General features: G+C 42.5%; 1 protein-coding gene across 1 annotated transcript in view; it reads right to left on the bottom strand.

Moving 5' to 3' along the window:
- Positions 1-21893, bottom strand: part of DNAH7 (dynein axonemal heavy chain 7) — a 249562-nt gene that overhangs the window by 12537 nt on the left and 215132 nt on the right. The window contains exons 59-63 of the mRNA XM_075528957.1: positions 14362-14547; positions 11929-12066; positions 6717-6947; positions 5938-6090; positions 3587-3764 (exon numbers count right to left, since the gene is read on the bottom strand). Coding sequence (XP_075385072.1) covers positions 3587-3764; positions 5938-6090; positions 6717-6947; positions 11929-12066; positions 14362-14547 — 886 coding nt within the window. The remainder of the gene's footprint in view (positions 1-3586; positions 3765-5937; positions 6091-6716; positions 6948-11928; positions 12067-14361; positions 14548-21893) is intronic.

Here is a 21893-nt window from a genome sequence, read left to right as displayed (position 1 = left end):
CAGAGGCGGGCAGCCTCTGTAGTTTGTTGTCAGTCTGAAAGCTCCACGGAAACTTGTTCACTTTGGGTGAAGCTACTGGGATTGGAAATACCAGTGGCATTTCTTCGAGCAATTTAACACACAAACCACCACCGTAGGATAAACTGACAGGGAAGTGGGGGCGGTATTGTGTTCTATACTGTGAACTTATTGTGGATGCTAGCGGGATGGTTCTTTGGACTTTCTACAGCGGTGCTCGAGGACCTGTTACATGATGTGAGACAGGTGTCCTGCTGGCTTAGCGTGCTGGGTGTTGGCTGCTGACTGGAAGGGCAGCAGTTTGAATCCACCAGGTCCTCCAAAAGAAAATGGCTGAGTCTTTCAGCTCCTGTAAAGATTTACAGCCAAGGGTCACTGTGGGTTGGAATGAACTTGATGGCAGTGGGTTTATTTATTTTTGGTGGTTTCATAGGCTGGACACTGATAAACACTGAGCTATAAAGGATGAAAACAGATTGGGCCCCTGACCTTTTGGTATTTGCATCACAGTGTGGGAAACACACTGTAAAGAAGAAAACAAATAAAACAATTGTGGAGTGTCGTTCATGCTTTGAAATCAATGAAATCAGTACCAGGGTGGAGACGGCATTTCAACAGACAGAATGCTCATGCAGGATCTTTCTGGCGAACCGTACGCTGTACTGAAGGTTGGGAAGTGCTTAACATGCTGAATTTGGGTATCAGGAAATAGAGGAAAGAAAGAACCAGGAGGCAAAGGACATTTATAGAGGTCCAAATACAGTCATGTACATATGTAAATATATATATAATGAGAGGGGAATAGAACGATGTACTCATATCTATATGTTAAGAATGAAGGTTGTAGATGGACATTGGGCCTCGATTCAAGTACTCCCTCAACACAAGAACACTTTGTTCTAACAATCCAGCGTTCTGTGATGCTCACCTTCCTGACACAATCGCTGAAGACAAAATGAGCGCATAAGTAAATGTGGTGAAGAAAGCTGATGGTGTCCGGCTATCAAAAGATATAGCGTCTGGGATCTTAAAGGCTTGAAGATAAACAAACGGCCATCTAGCTGAGAAGCAACAAAGCCCACATGGAAGAAGCACACCAGCTTGTATGCTCATGAGGTATTGATAGGATCAGGTATCAGGGATCTAAGACCCAGAACAAAATCATACCCAATGTGAATGGGGGTGGGGGGACATGGAGTGGAGACCCAATGCCCATCTGTGGACAATTTGACATTCCCTTCACATAGGGGTCACAGGGAAGAGATGAGTCAGTCAGGGTGCAGTATAGAACAATGAAACACACGACTTTCCTCTAGTTCTTTGGTGCTTTCTTCACCCCACTATGATTATCTCAATTCTGCCTTACAAATCAGATTAGACCAGAACACGCACAGTGCTACAGATAAGAGCTCGAAACACGGGGAATTCAGGATAGATAAACCCCTCAGGGCCAAAAATGAGAGTAGAGATACCAGTAGGATTAGGGGAGGGTGCGGGGAGAAAGGGGAAATTTATCACAAGTATCCATCTATAACCCCCTCCCAGGGGGACGAATAATGGAAAAGTAGGTGAGGGGCGACAGAGGACGATGCAAGATATGAAAATAATAATCTATTACTTATCAAGGGTTTATGAGGGAGGGCAGGTGGGGGGGGAAGAAATGGGGAGCTGATATCAGGGGCTCAAGTGGGAAGAGACTGCTTTGAAAATGATGATGGTGGCATATGTGCAAATGTGCTTGACACACTGGACAAATGTATGGATTGTGATAAGACATGTAAGAGCCCTCAATAAAAGAAAAAATGGGATTTATCAATGGCACATGCAAAGATCCTGAAAAAAATGAAATTAAAGTATGCTAGGAATTGTGGGAATTGTCAGTGACCAGAATAAAGGGCAGAGTGACCCACAATGAGATTATATATGAGGAGGTTGTACAGGCCATGGCTAGAACACGCTTTGTCTCATAGTCACGGCAGTGAGTCTGGATTTCATTCATGGTCATGTCAGGGAATCCGGAAAATGTCTTACTTAGTCATATGAATTTTTACCAGGGTTAGGAGGTGACACAATCTGTTTACACTTGGAAAAGAACAGTCTCTGGCTGCTCTATAACTGAATCATAACTGAGAAACCACACAAGTAGAACACACGATCATGCATCCAACGCAGAATTCCAGATGGAAATACTGCTGGCAGTACCATTGTAGAAGAGCACCTGTGTTTAATGTGACTGTTCGAGGAACCAGAGCTTGAAGGCTAGTCCACTAGTTTCGACGTGAACGGTAGTGCCATTTCCCGAGATCCTTCACACGTGCTAGCTCTCCAGGAGACGAGAGAGAGAGAGAGAGAGAGAGAGAGAGAGAGAGAGAGAGAGAGAGAGAGAGAGAGAGAGAGATGCCAGGTAGACAGTTTAACACAGATGTCTGGACCTCAAAAGGAAGCTGTAGGTAGAGATGTAAACTTGAAGGGTATCAGCAAGGAAGTCATGTTCAAAGATGCAGGCAAAGATTAGCCCACTTGAGGTGTGGTAGTAATTAGAAAAGCACTCTTGGACTGAGTTCTTGGGAACCCCAATACTTAAAGGAGGAAGATCTAGCATGCAAGCATGTAGCGACTGCGTGTCGGAGGAGAGTCAGGAGGCTCTGGAAGCCATAGGGAAAGGAAAGAATGCCTCTGGAAAGAGGACGTGTGCAACTGGTGAGAACTACTGAGATGTTTTTATTAGCAGCTCTCACAAGAACCGCATCAGCTGATGGCAGAGAGCGAAGGGCAGGCATCACTGGGAGCGAGAAGCCCGAGTCATCATGGGAGGACAATCACTGTGAGAACTGTGACTATGCTAGGGGACAGAGACATGGGGGACGGGTCATCAGGAAACCACCAGGCAGACTCTGCTGGAGAAGGGAAAGGCATTCATTCCACCCTCATGATGAGCTACGGTCTGGAAACCCACAGGGCTCTCCGCTCTTCCCCACGGTGCCGCGATGAGTCAGAATCAACTCAAGAGCAGCGAGAGACGCAAAATGGAAGTCAGGCAACTAGTCAACTAAGGGGAGAATGGGAAAATCTCCTTACAGTCAGTCTTCTCATTGAAAACCTGCATTAAGTTTTGGAAGGAAGATATCTATGCTTTAGGAGTCTGCACAAGTGTGCTTCCCAAGGACCAGGGGACCCGTCTTCTTGGTTGTACCATCATCTTGGTCCCCCAGAGCTAACATAAGATTATGGTTGATTATACATTGGATGTATAATTCAATTATTAATTGGATGATGACTTCCATTTAAATATTTTATTAAAAATAATCCACAATTTACAAAACATTGCACAATTCAATCACCCATATACCTTTACTCAGAGTCAGTAATGCTATCACTTCATCCCCATGTGCATCATCACTCGTGAGTCTGCAGTCTGTTGTGCTTTCTCCCTCTGTCCCTCCACCCCCCCACCCCACACCACAGCGCAACTCTTTGAAGGTAAATTTCATAATGACAGTTAAGTTCTAGTCAAGTTTTTGTTTTGAGCCCATATATCAAGCACCTCGGACACTGTGACTGCCCTTACCATCTTCAGGAGCATTCTTATATTCTTTGTCTTCCATCACCTCATAGTCAAAGCCAAGCAGATCGATGGGGATGGTGTATTTCCTGGCATAATTCTGCTGGGCACCGGTCAGAAAGGCTTGCGTGAAGAAGAAGCCAGAGAGCCAGAAGACCGGAGGAGGCCCAACCTCATACCATTGCTGTTTTTAAAAGACAAGTGTTTTAAATCTGATTAAAGATGGTTACGTTAAGATCATTTAGGCAGACCTAATAAATGAGCGAACATTCTGAAGACTAAGGAGCCATCTGCTCAGGGGTTTGAAAAGCAGTACCAGATTCAGGGCTTGTTTGGGCCTCGATTTCGTATCCACCGCACCAGGCTGGGACTCACTGCGCATGACTGCAGATACAGATGTGTATTTTAACCACGCCCAGTGGTCCTTCAGCAAAGTTCCAGACTCTGCTGAGCATGTAATGCTGATTTCTGGACCATATATCATGTTACATGGCTGAGTAAATGAGAGATCTCCATAGAGTCTAGGGTTTCTCATTTTACCCTCTCTAATTTGTCATAAATACATAGTACAGTATTTCTTTGGAAGATTTTTTTCTGTCAACTCCAGTAAAACACTGTGGAAATTCAACATCATGGAAATGCAACATTTTGCAGGGAACTCTGAGAAGCAGCAGGACAGTGAGAGTATAAGGTGTGTCTTTAGAAATGAGTCTTTGTTCACATAATAGATTCTAATCACGAGTCCACTGGCTACTGGTAAGAATTAGTAAATTACAGAAGTCAGTTCTCAGGGTGTAAACTTGAAAAGAGTTTCTTAGGACAACTCCAAGCCTCTCTCATACATCACCAAGCCTTCATCCCCCTGCATCGGATCGCAGGTCAACAATGGAAGCGCGGGTGCAACACAGGACGTGCCTTATAACGTGAGGTCATAGGTTAGCCCCGTGTAAATATTCTCATTGGTAGTTTCTGATGTACTGTGTATAGTGTTTAGGAAATGACTAGAGGCTTCTCGTGGATATAATTGGTAGGAATAGCATGGCTAAGCACCACGATTACCCGATAATTAGGAGGTTGGGTTCTGCCCACTCAACATGTCCACGGTGGTTAGCCACTGAGGTTACCACTGTCTTCGACAGCACCAGCAATTGAGTGATGTCATGACCTAGAAGGCTGCTGGGCAAGGAAGGAATAATGTTCCTAACTAGCAGCTTGCCTGACTTCCTAACGCCTGCTGCTCCAGGAATCTCATTTAACACTAAATCCAAGAGTATGTCAAAAAGTATTAATAAAAATTACAGAGAAGCCCTTATTAAACAAAAATTACAACATGTGAATCTTTTGTCTCTTGCCCTGAGCTGCTCCAGCAGTCACTCTGAGGGAGCTAGATAAGGCCTTCTGCTTCAGTAAAGGTCTAAGTCTCAGACCCAAAGGGACAGTTCTGCTCTGTCCTATAGGTGACTGTGAGTTGGAATGGATTGGCTGGCAGTGAGCGAGGACTATACACATCTGAAAGTGTTCATCTTTCTAATTCCTTCCTTTAAGAATTTTGTGTTACTCGGTTTACACCAGATAAAAATGGCAGCATTGGCATTCCTTTTCAAAGTCTTTTAAATTGGGGGAACACAATGAAGGGGCAATACCAGGTTAAGATTTCCCATGTAGTTCTCCTAGGACAGCCTTTCTGATCCTCACAAAATGTTCAGGTGCATTGCCATGATGGGGAAAAAATTCCTGAGAGCCATTTCTTTGTTTTTTTCTGACCAGAGCAATTTCCAGTGTTTTGAAAACATCTTTCTAACAAGCTTCCGTGAACGTCTTCTCACCTTCAAGAAAATCTATCTAGATATCCCCTTTGGTTCTAAGTCGAAAGAAAGCCTGCTTTTAACGGAACTAGAGGATTCCCCCCAAGAAGTTAATTTTTGTCTTGTTGCACTTTACTATCTAGATCAGACTCATGTGGAAGTGCAATTCATTTTATAAAATAATCTTCACGAGCTCCCATTTTGTTTTAAAAGCTAACCGAAAGATCAGCTTTTGAGCCACCTGATTTTCACACACGGCTTTGGGCATCCATCGAGCTGAAAGCTTGCTGAAACCAAGATGACTGCTTAAAGCTGACAATGCTGATAAGCAAATACCAAACCAAACTCAAAACGGCCAGAGAAAAACTAGATGACTGGGACTGCCTAAACATAGGCACTGTGCGCATAAAAAATTCATCAAAAGAATGAAAAAGAGAACTCCTAGACGGGGAGAATTGGGGGTGAGGGGCAACTTTTTATGCAATGTGTTTTGGATGCATAGAAAAGACTGGGGTAGCGCTGAAACAATACGTCATAATTTGATGAACTCACCTGCAAGAATTTTAACCTTGCCAGGAAATCATTGACATAGCTGCCAAGTGGTTTCAGGCTTGGGTAGGATTTACCCATCCACATTCCTGGGATTTTGACATTGAGAATGCTGCTAACCACCTCTTCCAGCTCTGTAGACATCACTACAAGACCCTGAAATGCATTTAACTGTTGGTTACGTGGTGGACACGCCGCTCAGCACTTTCACAATTTTCCTGTTGAGGTTCTGATTACTTCGAGTTGAATCATATAGCCAACAAAACCCACCAGTCATCCAGGAAGACTTTAAGTTTTTCCCAGAAAGATATTCTTTTTAATTTTAAAATAATCCAGAGTATTTTATTAAAAAAGTTTGTGGAAATTTTCATTTGTTGAAATGAAATGATATATTCATTAAATTTTTAATTATTTCTCATACATAGGCTCCCTTAGGGCAGAGGTCTTGTCTTCTTTCTCCCTTAACACCTGTGTCTCCTCAGCACACATTACCCCCAAACCATTAGTATTTAACAGACTTTTATACAAAGGGGCTTCAAAATGTAGAAAATCTCATTAATTTTTAATGCCATTTTCCATGAACTTTTTGAAGCCTGTTGTATTACTAATTCAACCTCTTATGTTTTTTGTATTGTTTTCTAATTGTTAGTCCTAGAATTCTACTATCCCAATTGTAGTTCTCTCCCAGAACCAGGAACAGAATCTACACCCAATAAATATATGGGAAATGCATGAATCATATGCTTAATTCCAAGATTCCTCTTTGGTAGGTTTCATCTGACCTTGATCGCCTTTTGAATGTTGATGCAGGACTCTCGTATGGTCTTCAGCAACTTATTGAACCGTCCCATCTCTTGCACAAGTACAGTGTTCATGCTTTGAGTGTAGGTTGTTGGGTATCTCCTCATTGCAGCCTCAACATCAAAGTTGTGTGGAAGTTTACCCAAGATGTCTCCAGCCACCTCATCCACTACTTCATCTGATGATTTCGCACCAGCTCCTGCTGAGCGAGACTAAAAAAAACAAAAACAAAAACCCTCTAATTCAGAAATCTCAAGGTGTAAAAATAATTTGAGTGGAAAATCCCTTATGTAAATCTTTATACGACTGGACATTATTGCTTTATCCATGGTTTTCCTCCACACAAGCTTTATGAAGGTGATGCCCACAAGTGTGGGTGGAAGGACTGGATTGTAAACCTTGTGATAGAGGAACAAGAAGGGCATGGGTAGTTTTCAGAGGCAAAAGGAGGGTCTTAGGAAGCCAATGGGCCACAGTTTCGCTGCTCGAGCAGAGAAGTAGGAGCAGGCGCTCCAAGCGGAGGAAGGAAAAGCACTGGCATTGGTGAAGCGGCCAACGGATGATGGCACGAACATCCCTAAGGAAGAAACACAAGTTTCCTTTGAGAAAACTTGCCACAAAATACATTTGCTAATAATTCTGATGCCTACTGGTTGCCAACAGATATCATTTTCTCCTTGAACCCGAAGGGCAAAGAAAATGGAACTCATCTCCTCTAAGCAGTAGGAAGAGCTATGGAGAAAAGCCAGCCTTCACTGATTCATGCTGGAAGCTAGGGAGGGAATTACATTTCTATTTTAGCTTTGTGTGTTTACAGTGGCACCATGTGAATGAACCTGTATTTTCTGCAGAGGACTTTAAATCTGCAAAACACATGAAGGAAGGACTGCGTGCATTGAGGGTGGATGGGGGAAGGGCACCTTAAGGAGAGTGTGTGCATGCTTATTTTCTAGTGCTAGGTAATTGTGCTTCTTCCAGATGTTATGTTTCTTGGCTTATTTCTAAACGACATTGTATAAATATTGATGACTACTTACGTTTGTACTGTGACTTTTAATACTAGCTACTACAAACCAGCATGGTTCACACAATAATTTTACTGTTCGTAAGTTTCAAATTTATACAAGGAAAGAAGGCATGCCACTGTGATAATCCTTTATTACGACCCAAAAGTACTCTATTTACAATGAAGTACATCCAATAAATCACAGTGAAGCAAAAGGATGGTGAATATTTGGGGGGGGGGAACTAGTAAAAAGTCCATTCCTATTGCATTTGAGGAATCATATGCAGATCTATGTCTATTTGTATTTTAAGATGTAAACAGCATTTTAAAGACACCAAACACATTCTTATTTTCCTTTGCTAAAAAAGAAACCTTTCCTAAAGCGTTTTCACAAATCTCGCATTGCACTGCCCAGTAAGGAGGGTACCACGGGTTGACTAGAGGTTACTCATTCCGTTGGTCTACCGAACTTATTGGGTAATCTGCCCCAACATAAATGGCCTTTGACATCTTCAAAGATTTATTTTCCTTTTATATAATAAAGATAAGTGAATTTATTTTCAAGAAGGCATCATTGAATATAATCTTTCAGAGATCTAAAATCATTTCTAGTTTTATAACATTTTAAATTGAGACTATTTTCTTATTCAAAATAGAGTCTGGCAGGTAAACTTAAGCTCTCTCTGCAAAAGTAACATGCATTCTTAGTTTCCATCTCTCTCTCTATCTCTTATTTTTCTAGGATACATTTGTTAATACGTGAAGTGCGAGTCTTGTCATCATTAACTTACTCTCTGAGCCCTGCAGTCTAGTCTCTTGGTTTCTGATGTGGAGCAAACCCAATCTAGAATCATTGCCCTACTGCCTAGCCATTACTATAATTGTACTTGCCAATGTGAGTTGGAGGACATTGAAGGAGGTTGTTTAATTGCATACTGAGAAGACACCCCTTGTGTATTTAAACTTATTTATTTGGTTCTGAGTCATTTTCTGTTGGAATGAGCCCACTGTTTTATGTATTCTGTAATGTGGCACACCCCATCAAGTTTAAATAAAGCCAAGGTTACAACGAAGCCCCTATTTCCAGACTATCTTGTATTACATGCATCCAATTTTCCTAAAGATCAATTTATTCCAATCTGGATTTATGTTTTTATGCACTGCAACAATGTGGTTTAGTGCTATGGATGTACATAAAAATAGTCCCTGTCCTTTTGTCTTATTAAAGAGTGCCATCTGGGAGCAGAGCAGAGCTAGGAGTTCCAAGATATCATCCTCCTAGTTTGGTTCTTTTAGCTTTTCAGCATCTCTAGCTATCTGCCTTCTATGCCTAATTTTTAGATCTAAAGGGATGAGACAGCTAATTAGTTAAGTACCCAGATTCTGGAACCAAATGTAAAGAAGCCAACTGTTTGGCTTGGAGTTTTTATTTCCAATTGAACTGGGGGCAGGCCACTTAGTATTTCCGTGCCTCAGCTTCTTCCCCATAAGTTAAGGATAAAAGTGACCTGGATCTCATAGGACTTAGGTCCCCACTTCAGAGGAAAGAGTCAGTGAGCACCTTATGCATTACTTTGAAACATTGTCAGATATTGAAGGCCTAATGAATGCAAGCAGAACACTGTCAGAGACAGACTGAGCATGGGCCCCAAGCTCAGAGGGCGCTCCATACGTCACAGAGGAGGAGTTAATTTCTCAGAGTGGTGTTGACCGTGGTGATGAGTCAGGTAAAATCTGTGGGAATGGAACCTTTCAGATCTTTATCTGCTGGTGGGACATTACTCGAGATAAGGACAAACAGCTGCAAACATGTGCTGATGATTAGAACGTGGAATGTGCAAATTATGAATCTAGGAAAATTAGAAGTGGTTTAAAATGAAATGAAACACTTAACAATTGATCTCCTAGGCATTAGTAAGCTGAAATGCACTGGTATTGGCCAGCCATTTTGAATCAGAAAATAATATGATTTACTGTGCCAGGACTAACACAATCAAGAAGAATGATGTGCATTCATTGTCAAAAAGGACATCGCAAATTCAATCATGAAGTGCAATGCTGCCTGTGATAGGGTTATCTATACATGTTCAAGAAAATCCAATCAGCACAACTGTTTTTCAAATGTATGCACCAACCACAAAGGCTAGTAATGAGAAACTTCACTCTGAAATGGATCAAATACGCAATCAAGGTGCATTGATAGTTATTGGCTATTGGAATGCAAAAGTTGGAAAAAGGAACAGTAGTTGGAAATTATGATTGAGTTGGTGATAGAAATGAAACGACATCACATGGTAGAATTTTGAAAAACCAACAACTTGTTCATAGCAAATAGCTTTTTTGAACAACAGTAGAATGACTATGCACATAGACTTCTCCAGATGGAATACACAAATCCAAACGACGACATCTGTGGGAAGAGACGATGGAGAAACTCTAATTAGCAGCTAAAATCAGGCCAAAGGCTTACTGTGAAAGAGACCATCAAATGCTCATATACACATTCAGGATCAAGCTGAAGCAACTAAAACAGATACATGAGAGCCAAAATGTAACCTTGAGTCTATTCCATCTGAATTTTGAAAACATCTCAAGAACAGATTTGCTGCACTGAAATTTCATGACAGAACACCTGATGGGCTACAGGAGGGCAATAAGATCATACATGAACATAGAAAAGGCCATTAAAAAGACACAATGGAAGACAGGATCAAAATGGATGCCAGGAAAACTCTGAAACTTGCTCCTAATCCTAAACTTGCTCAGGTAAATGGGAAAAATGATGAAGTCAAAGGGCTGTATAGAAAATTTCAAAGGGCAGTGTGAGAAAACGAAGGCAAATATTCTAATGAAAAATACAAAGACCTAGGAATTAACAAACCAAAGAAAAGAACATGATCAGCATATCTAAAACTGAAAGAACTCAAGAAAAAAATCTGAAGCCTTGAGTTGCAATATTGAAAGACAAAAGAAGATTGAAAAAATAAAGCTGATGGTGCCCGGCTATCGAAAGAGATAGTGACTGGGGTCTTAAAGGTTTGAAGATAAACAAGCGGCCATCTAGCTCAGAAGCAACAAAGCCCACATGAAAGAACACACCAGCCTGTGTGATCGAGTGGTCCTGAAGGGATCAGTTATCAGGCATCAAAGAACAAAAAATCATATCATTGACTGCACACCTCCACGATAGGATCGCTGAAGACAAATGGGTGTATAAGCAAATGTGGCGAAGAAAGCTGATGGTGCCCGGCTATCAAAAGAGATAGTGTCTGGGGTCTTAAAGGCTTGAAGGTGAACAAGCGGCCATCAAGTTCAGAAGCAAAAAAGCCCACATGGAAGAAGCACACCAGCCAGTATGATCATGAGGTGCCAAAGGGACCAGGTAGGTATAAGGCATCATGCAAAAAAATATATATATGTATATATGTGTGTGTGTGTATATATATACCATATTGAATGAAGTGGGAAGTGCAGAGTGGAGACCCAAGGCCCAAGTGTCGGCCACTGGAGATCCCCTCATGGAGAGGTTTAGGAGAGGAGATGGGTTAGTCAGGGTGCGAGGTAGTACCGATGAAGAACACAGCTTTCCCCCAGATCCTGGATGCTTCCTCCCCCCAACTACCATGATCCGAATTCTACCTTGCAGGACTAGATAGGGAAGAGTTTGTACACTGGTGCATATGGGGGCTGGAGGCACAGGGAATCCAGGGTGGATGATACCTTCAGGACCAGGGGTGTGAGGGGCGATGCTGGGAGAGTGGAGGGTGAGTGGGTTGGAAAGGGGGAACTGATTACAAGGATCCACATGTGACCTCTTCCCTGGGAGAGGGACGGCAGAGAAGGGGGGGAAGGGAGACTCCAGATAGGGCAAGATATGACAAAATAACAATCTATAAATTATCAAGGGCTCATGAGGAGGAGGGAGCGGGAAGGGAAGGGGGAAAAAAAAGAGGACCTGATGCAAAGGGCTTAAGTGGAGAGCAAATGCTTTGAAAATGATTAGGGCAAAGAATGTACGGATGTGCCTTATACAATTGATGTATGTATATGTGTGGATTGTGATAAGAGTTGTATGAGCCCCTAATAAAATGTGTAAAAGAAATGATTCTCTGAGTTGATAGGCTTGTGTAAGAGAAATGCGACTTGCTGCACATGCTGTTGGAGAACGTCTCCCCGAGATTACACACCTGTGTGAGAAGGATGTTATCAAATAGCAACTGAGTCTCTGACTGGTCCTTAGTGATGTCGGCATTGGCGTTCATCCCGAAGATTTCCGGCGCTGGGGTCAGCGGCAGAGTCTTAGTATATTCGATGTAGCTTTTGTGCTGCAAAGATGAATGACAGCAAGTCAAGAGGTTAGAAACCAATTGCTCTGCAGAACCTTCTCACTGACAAGAGGTAACTTTCAATCCTCGAGTTAACAAGTGGATGAGCCGGTGAGACTGGATACTGAGTGCTTTCATTTCTCTTTAGCCTTGCCAAAGTTTAAACACACACACAAAGACGGGGGACAGTGTGGAGGGAGGGAGAGACACTGTACCTTCCCATTGGAATAATTTTTAAATGGGGCAGAGGGAATATCCAACTTTACTTAGAAGTTTCTTCCAGAGAAATCTTCCTATGTAGCATTTTGCTAATGACTAGTTTTAATACAACTTCACAATAGAAAACAAACTATTCTGGCCACAAGGTTTATTGTTACTGTGAAAAATCCATCCAGCTTAGAAAAGTAAAAGTTATCAGATGTCATGATCTTGATAGCCACTATTAACATTTGTATCTTTTATGCAAATGCATACACATGCATTTTATTTATTTACACAATATCCTGTCAAAATCCCATATCTTTCTTGATGTTCACGGAATCACACACAAACATTCACATATATATGTGGCTCTGGGGGTTGGTTATTGATGGCTTTATGATATGGGTCACATTACACACACTTGTCTTCATCTCAGGGAGCCCTGGATGCATAGTTAGGCTGAGATCCGCCAGGTTAGCAGTTTGAGCCCACCAGTGACTCCGTGGAAGAAGGATGGGGCTTTCTGCTCCTATAAAGAGTTACAGTCTCAGAAATCCACAGGGACAGTTCTACTCTATCTGACAGGGTGAGTCCATGTTGACTTGCTCTACTCAGTAAGTGACTTGGGCTAAGGGACTTCATTTTCCCTTTATCCCTGTGGTAGTTACATAATCTGTTGTCAATTTGAGACTTAAACGTGAAGGGGTGGAGTTTAGCCAGTCAATCAGGCTGCAGCATGATGACCTCATTTGGAGGTGCTAAGGAGCTAAATATCTCCCTGGAGGTGGGACACATGCTCCCTCCCTATGAGACATTACTGATGACAAACCACATGGAGCTACACTAGAGCCCTGGAGCTCAAGGAGCCTCATGGAGACACCTGTCAACTATGAGATGCTTCCGCTGCCACTGGACCCCAAGACTTTCCACCCACTGGCCTGTTATCTTCTTGCATCTGGCATCATTGTATGTGTTTTGTGAGTCTGAAGAGGACTTTATAGACTGGTATCAGACATATGGGCTAATATTGGACTTAGGGCCTTGATCTGGACTGGGGTGGGATGTTTTCTTAAAATGCAATTGCTCTTGTATATAAAGCTCTTTCTTATACACATATGAGTGTGTACAAATTTGTTTCTCTAGTCTACCCAGACTATCACAATCCCTATCAATATCTGTCCTCAGCCAGCATTCATATCAGTGAAGTGGGGCTAGATTTGGGGGCTCTGTTATTTATCTGTGTTCCATGTGTCTCTGTGCTTTTGTTCAATCTGTGCCCTTTTGTTTCTGGAAGTAAAACAAGAGCTACTGTGAATGCCCTGGTGCTTCCGAGAAACCAGTAATGTGATCACCTGGAGTTCGACAGCCCCCTCTCCCCCTTCCACAGGATGAGTCTGAAAGAATGAGCCACAGGCGGGTCTGTGAACTCTCCACCGCTTTCTTTTTGTGGGTCTTAGAGAAATTATTTCACCTTAGCAACCCTGCTTTCTCCTTTGTGAAAGGGATAAACCGTAACAGCAATGTTAAATTGCTGTACTGACATAATGGTGAGTGAGTGCTCTGTAAATAGGGATCATAGTATAGGTATTAACTATTAGTATTTGTCACCATGCTTGTGTGTTTTTATTTTAAATGGAGATAGTGCCTTGTTACCCAAATGACTGAATTCCTGATGATGGAATCCCAGATTGTTCTGGAAGCTGTTCTTAGGGAGGAGTGTTTCTGACTAACCTCCCATTATCGAGTGGACAGGAAACCCCTGACCCCATCCAGGCATGGGCTTTGCTGTTGCTGCTCGACTAGAGGAAGCAAAGTCAATTCCAGGGTTGTTAACAACAACGAAAACGCCAAGGCTTGGGGAAAAGATCACTTCAAAATGGTCACTCAAAAAGAAGCTGATACCAAGGGTTCAAGTAGAACGTAAATGTTTAGACAATAATGATGGCAACATGTGCACAGATATGCTCGATACAATTGATGTATGCCTTATTAAAAGAGCAGTAAGAGCTCCCAATAAAGTGATCTTTTAATTAAAAAAAATGAAAACATCACTCACAGGAATTTCATATTCAGTTTTCTGAAGTGCCTACTTACATCACCAGAAGGAGGGACAAAATAGATGCCACTTGAATCAAATTTATAGTCTGAATTTTCAACTAATTCTGGGTTGAAGAATTTGTTGAGGATGGTGCGCAGCGTGCGCCGGTCCCAGTCATCAGTCACCCTGCCGCCGTAATTGCACTCCCCCGTCATGTATCGCAGGGCGTCGTACGGCAGCTCCTGAAAGAGAGATCAGGTCACTCAGCCAGAGATGCACACGTGGAGCATATTATACAGAGCCGGTTCCTTACTTACTCAGAAGATTAAATTAAATGCCTTACAGATATTTTGTGTCAACACAGTTTCCTTAATGTACTTCCCTGTGAAATGATGTGATTTTTCCAATGCTCATTCTCTCCCTTTGAGGTTTTTCCATGTGAGCAATGCTGAGAGGAGCGCTCCTCTCGTGAACTCATTCACCATTTAAGGACCACGTATTGAGCGTCTGCTGTGAGGCGGGCACAAACGCGGTAGGCCAGGCCTCATCCTGGAGAATCTTGCACTGTTGAGTGACACTCAAACATATCTACTTGAGATAGTCAATTCATAAGGCCCTTCCTTCTAGCCGTAATCCCTTATGTGAAATTCATAGTTCTGGTCTCCATGCGCGTGGCTACAATCCCATTGTGAAGGGCATCCTCTTTTACAAGGAGGCCCTGGTGGCAGAGTGGTAACACAGTGGGCTACTAGCAGCAAAACCAGCAGATCAAAACCATCAGCCAATGAGGGGCTTTCTACTCCCGCAGGGAGAGTCTCAGCAGCTCACCGAGACAGCTCTATCCTGTTCTGTAGGGTCAATATGCATCAGCCAGCCTGGACTTGATGGGAGTGAGGGGTTTTTGTTTGTTTTGGGGTGGTGGTGGTGGTCTCTGTTACAGGATTAAGGTGGCCTTTATCCTCAGATTCTACTAGAGGATGGAACTTAAGTCAGTACCCTCAGTGCCCCTGGGGGTATGCTCTGCTAAGAGACCAAAACCCCATCTCTAGCAAAGGCGTTTCTCTGTACATGTCTCAGAGCCATCTTGGACAGAGAAAGGTCCCGGGGCCTTCAGAGGAGCATATTCTGGATGTCTACATCTAGATCTAGACCATCTGAAGCAGGGGAGGCTGAGGCAGGAGCCTCAGAGACGGTGGCACACAGACTGTGGTACACAGCTGGAAGAGCAGGGCCGAGATCCCGGGGCTGTGAGACAGAGGGTCAGGCAGACTTCCTGGTCCACAGAAACAGAGGCCAGGGGACCAGGGAGCTGAGAGGCAAAAGCCCAGGGAGGCTCTGTGCCTGGCCAAGGAGCGGTGTTGCTCCTTACTGTGACAGATCAGTGACTGTCTCCTTACTGTTCCCAGGTCCTCACGTGCGATAACCTGTGAACTTCCCTCACCGCCATCTCTCACTTTACCTGCCATCCCATTGATGCCGACTCATGGTGAGCCTACTATAGTGCAGAGAACTGCCTTCGTGGCAATAGAAAGCCCCGTCGTTCTGCCAGCCCCATCATGGCTGGTGGTTTTGAACAGCTGGGCTTGTGATTCGCAGTGGAACTGTTACATCCCCAGGCTCCTAACTTCCCTAAGAAGCCCCCATAATAATGAATATTGTCTGTGAATTGTGTGGCCATTGCAAGAAATTATGAACCCAGCATAGTAGAGCGCAGTGGTTACCTGTGAATTATCGGTTATCTGTGAATTATTTTGGTGCAATAAACCGCATGGGAGGCCATGTCTAACCTCCTCTGGCTGCCCTATGGGCACGCCCTCCTTCCAAGGTGCTCTACTTCTGTGTATATTTATACAAGTGGAATTGCACTCAACTAACTTCTCACCAAATCTCATAGCATGAGATTTAAAACCATCTCATGAACTATTATTTGAAAATATTATTTTAACAACTATTTTCTAATGTTGAAGATTATAGTGGCTCCCAATTTTCTACCATGTGAAAGCATGTTTTACTAAACATATACATGTGTGTTTTTTCCCCATGGGGATTTCTAAAACAGAAATTATGTCAAATGGTGATCCCCAACCCCCAAACCTACTGCCAATAACTCATGTTGCTGTTAGGAGCCATCGAGTCTGTTCCGACCCACAGCGAGCCTATTCACCATCGAATGAAACACTGCCCCGTCCGCACCATCCCCACAATGGCTCCGGTGATTGAGCCCTTTGTTGCAGCCACAGGGTGAATCTTTCTCCAGGGTCTTCCTCTGCTTCTCTGCCTTCTACTTTACCAAACATGATGTCCTTCTCCAGGGACCGGGCTCTCCTGACAGCACGTCCAACGTCCACAGGACGTGGTCCTGCCATCCTTGCCTCTAAGGAGCACTCTGGCTGTACTTTTTTGTGTGTTCTTTTGGAAGTTCCTGGTCCTTTCAATACTCTCTGCCAGCACCAATATTCAAATGAGCAAGTCTTTCTGATTCAATCTCAAAGTAACATCCCAGCTCTCTAATGCTCTAACGAGGTCTTGTGCAGCAGATTAATCTAACGCAATACGTTTTTTGATCTCTTGATCGCTGCTTCCATGAGCATTCATTCAGGATCCAAGCAAGACAAAATCCTTGACTACTTCAACCTGTCTCCCTTTATCATGATGCAGTCTGTTGGTCCACTTGTGAAGATGTCGGCATTCTTTACATTAAATTGTAATCCATACCAAGGGTTGCACTCCTTGAGCTTCATCGGCAAGTGCTCCAAATCCTCCTCACTCAGCAAGCAGAGTTTTATCGTCTGCATGTCGCATGTCATTAAGAAGCCTTCTTCCAATCCTGATGCCGTATTCATCTTCATATAATCCAGCTTCTCCAATGAGGTTCTCAGCATGGAGATTGAGTAAGTGTGATGAGAGGAAGCAACCCTGATTTTTGAATCATGTGGTGTTCTCTATATAGGATTGTCAAGAATGTGAATCTTCATGGAGTGGCTCAAAACAACCAACCCCCCTGCCATCGGGTCATTTCTGATGCACAGCCTCCCCGGAGGACAGGGGAGCACTGCCCTGTGCGCTCCCAAGACAGTCACTCTTGACGGGAGTCGAGAGCCCCGTCTTGCTCCCAAGGAGTGGCTGCTCGGTTCAAACTGCCCATGTGCTCATGGTAGCAGCCCAGTGGTTACCTGAGAGTGCCATCAGGTGGCCAGCAAATTGTTCTGAAAGCCCGTAGTAATTGTAGTTACCAGTTTTAAATCTTTGCTAATTCGATAGACTAAAAATAAGTAATACTGTTTAACTTTTCATTTTCTGGGCTATTAAGTGAGGCTCCGTGTGTCTAAACACCATTTGTAGCCCCTTTGTGAGCTGGCCTTCTATCGTTTTTAATGGGCATTTTAATAGTTTTTTGTGTGTGTATATACTAAATTATAAACTGACCTTAATTTATAAAATTGTGGGAACATATTTTCCAGTTAGTTTGATTTTGCTTTTTAAATTATGTTCTTCAATGTAAGCATTTTTAAATGTTTGTAATGATTGATTTTTTTCACACTTCATTTCTTTTATTTTAAGCCCACACACTCAACAGAAGCATACAAGAATTTTATTTCTTCACATTATCACCAGAACTAAGCATTATCACTTAGAAAAAAAATTGATAGTTAAAAATAGGAGCATTTTTAATTGTTTTAATTTTCATTCTTTAGGAGTAATGTTGACATAAAAATGTTTATTGACCATTTGGTTATCTTATGTTGTACATTAGCTTCTCTATTCTTTTTGTGTTTTACTAATTTGGGTATTTATCTTTTTTATTAATTCCAGGCTCATTATAAGAAAATTGAATCACTCTGTCACATAAATTTTCATTATTTCTCAATTTCCTTCGTTATTTTTATTTCATGATGTTTAACCATTTATATTTTTAATATAGCAACATTTAAAAATATTTTCTACTCAAATATAGTAATCTTTTACATTTGAATCCTTTCACCACTTTGGTGCTTCTCATGCCCTTGAAGCAGTGATCTGTTAAAATTTAAAGTATATATAACCCACATTTCAGCGAATCCACTTTGAGTAATCTGTTTAATATAAATTCCGGGGCTAGAGAAGCGTTAATGATTGTTGAAAACCAAACCCACTGGGATGATTCAATTACAATTTGCAGAAGGCCTATTGGGCGGAGTAGAACTGCTCTCTAGTTCTCCCAAGACTGTACATTTTTCTAGGATCATCTTTCTCCCATAGAGTGACTGGAAGATTTGAACTGCTGACTATGGGGTTAGCAGCCAGGCATGTGCTCCATTATGCTACCCAAAGCAAGCCCATTGCTACCATGTCGATTCTGGTTTCTAAGGTTGTAGATCTTTATGGGAGCAAATAGCTTCATGCTCCTTCTGGGGAATAGCTGCTGTGTTCGAATAGCCCACCTTGCAGTTAGCAGTCTAACACGTGACCAACAGTGCTCCCCATGAACCCCCTACGCTGCCACCAGCCTCCTTAAAGTAGGGGGTGCAGTGTTGAAATTAGACAAATATATGCAAGGCAAATAAGTAAATAATTGTGTAGTGGTTGAAGGGGAATCTATTGCATTATGTTGTTGTTGTTGTTGTTAGGTGCCATCAAGTCGACTGTGACTCATACTGGCCCAATATGCACCACAGAACAAAACCCTGCCTGGTCCTGTGCCCTCCTCATCATAGCTCTGTCTGAGCCCGTCACTGCAGCCCCTGTGGCAATCTGTCTCGCCGAGGCTCTTCCTCTTTTTCACTCATCTTCCACTTTGCCAAGCATCGTGTCCCTCTCCAGGCACAGGTCTCTCCTGATCACATGCCAAGGAACTCACACAAAGTCTCACCATCCTTGCTTCGAAGGAGCGTTCTGGCTGTACTGCTTCCAAGACCGACTTGTTGGTTATTCTGGCAGTCCGTGGTCTTTCTCATATTCTTTGCCAACACCAAAATTCAGGTGCATCAATTCTTCTGTGGTACTCCTTATTCATTGTCCAATTTTCACATGCATATGAGGCAACTGGAAACACCATGGCATGGGTCAAAGTGCACCTTAGTCTTCAAAGTAATATCCTTGCTCATCAACACTTTAAAGACATCTTGTGCAGCATTTTTGCCAAATGGTCTTTGTTTCTTCTTTTAAATTTTTAACAGTTTTATTGACTTACAATTCATATATCATACAATTCAATAATTTAATTGCATGTTTTAAATTTTGCAATCACCACAATAAATTTTAGAATGATTGTGTATTTCTTGTACTCATTTTTCTTAGCCTCTCATTTCTCCCTAACCTCTTCTGCCCCAAGAAACTATTAATCCAGTTATTGTCTCTACAGATTTGCTTAGGAATTTCACATAAAGAAAAACATACAAAAACAAAAAGAAGAAGAAACTAAATAAACTGTACATTAACTTAAACTCGTAGCAGATTTAAGGAATGAAAATACTACCTTGGACTTAAGGCTGAAATGCCCTAGTGTGAAAAGAAGCAGATGACTGCTCTCCCAAGGTAATGGGTGTGGAGGTCACTGGACTGGTTTAGAACTCTTGCTTTGAAGGGTACCCGATATAGTCGCTATTTTCATGCTCTTTGCTTTTTTTATGACATGCCTTAGTCTGGCAGTTATATTCTACCCCTGCGAAGGAGTGACAGTGAACGCTTTGCCCTGTCTCCAGCCCTCATTGCTTACAGTAATAGGTGCCCAGTCATCTGAGGTTCTGATCCGTAACGGTCGGTCCACAGTCTGTGCATTTCTGGTCTAAGAGGCTGTCCTATACATGTCTACTTCCCTTTTCTAAACAGTGCTTGAAATTCTGTAGCACTGGCTAAATCAACGGTCCTATCAATAGAAGTGCCATATATCCCATGGGGAGGAGTTGTAATGCTCCGCAGTAAAAGGAAGTGGGCCAGGGACATATCTAAACTATTGAGACCCAGGTGGATTTTGTAGCCTTTAGGTATGACCTAGGAAGGATTTTGTTTACCTTTAAAGGACAGCGTCTGAAGTCTTGGTTGTATGTGTATTTTGATTTCTTAACTGCTGTTTCCATGAGCACTGACTATGGATCTAAGCAAAATGGGGTAGTCGACAACTTCAGTCTTTTGTCTGCTCATCATGATGTTGATTATTGGACCAGCTGTAAGAATTCTGGTTCGGCTGGTGTTTATAACGAGTCCAGTGGGTAACCTACACACCACTAGAATTCCTGAAGCACAGGCAAGGGACAGATAAATAGAAGGAAAATAGATGCAAACCCTGGGGAAGAGCATGTAGACTCCATCAGTCCGCCATAGGGCACTGCTTATTTCCTTTAAAAGCACGTCAGGATTTATATCAGGTCTACGGTTCTCCAGCATCTGACTAGAATGCCTGGCTCAGTGAGGTTTCTGCCCCAGTGCTTAGTGTGTCTGGAAGCATGCTGGTGAACTCCTCCATGTGATGAGAACTCCTCATGTGATGAGAACTCCTCATGTGTTTGCTTCTTCTAAGATGCCTGAAGTTCACCACAGACATACATCCCCACCACCTTTTTCAGGCTTGCTTTGCTTTGTTATTCCTTCTTGGCTAGAGAAAGCTAGCAAAACCCTAGTTCCCAATCATTGACTAAGGATTTCTAAATGTCTCCCCTTTTTAAAAAATCTGGCTTCGAGCTGCAGTAAAATCGAATTAAAGTTCATAGTTCTGGTTCCTGGCTGTGGCAGAACCACTGGCCTACTTGGCAGTCAGAAGCATATTCTAACAAAGCTAGGAGGTGTTGAAATGTAACCTTCTCTAGTGACCACCAATTCATTCTCCTTCCCAAGTGGAGATGAGTCTACCTCTCAGTTTCCCGAGTGCCTCATTCTCTGGATGGTAACAGCTCTTGGTCTAGATTTCCTGTGTGCACACATGTATGCACTAGACAATTTAATGCTGATTGCCTTATTTGTCAAGACATTGGATCAGCATATTATAAGAAAAGATGTTGACTGTTGAAAAATGATTAGACTTAATGAAATCAATAGGAACTGTGAAGTCACATTCTTCAAAGGATCCCTCTTTAACTCTTGATGAATTACATGTGACTCAGGAGCAGCGGTTGTGTCAAGTCTGCTATGTGATTACTATGCTCAGAGGAATGGGAAGCACGGATGAACTGTCATTTAATAGAAGAAATCAGTTCAGTCAGTCCTGCATGCCATTAAAAGATTCTTGATTGAAGAGAGAGAACTTGCACCTCACTGGAATTTGTCATTGTATAGTTAATACATCTCAATATTATTTTTTGCAATACATGGACTAGAAGAAACACAGATGGAAAGGTTTCATTTAGCCTTCCTGCTCCCAAATAAATATGGTGTTATTTTTGTGGTCCTAGAGGTTAGAGAGAGCCCCAGGTTTAAAGCTACATAGCCCTCTTTGAAACGGCTGTTGCAAATCCAAAGTGCATTTCATTTCCTGGTGCATTTAAGAGAGTAGCCTGTTCTTAACATTGCCCACTGCTTCAGCTTGCTCTCTCCTGGCTTCCCCTCCACCTGTCTTCTTTGCCTGTACTTCTCACATCTTCGTCTTTCCTGTGGCTGACAGTTGGTTCTCACCCAC

This window comes from Tenrec ecaudatus, chromosome 13, assembly GCF_050624435.1.
Source record: "Tenrec ecaudatus isolate mTenEca1 chromosome 13, mTenEca1.hap1, whole genome shotgun sequence".
Taxonomy (NCBI): Eukaryota; Metazoa; Chordata; class Mammalia; order Afrosoricida; family Tenrecidae; genus Tenrec; species Tenrec ecaudatus.
The sequence above is the reverse complement of the archived record's forward strand: the minus strand, read 5'-3'. Positions and strand labels throughout refer to the sequence as shown.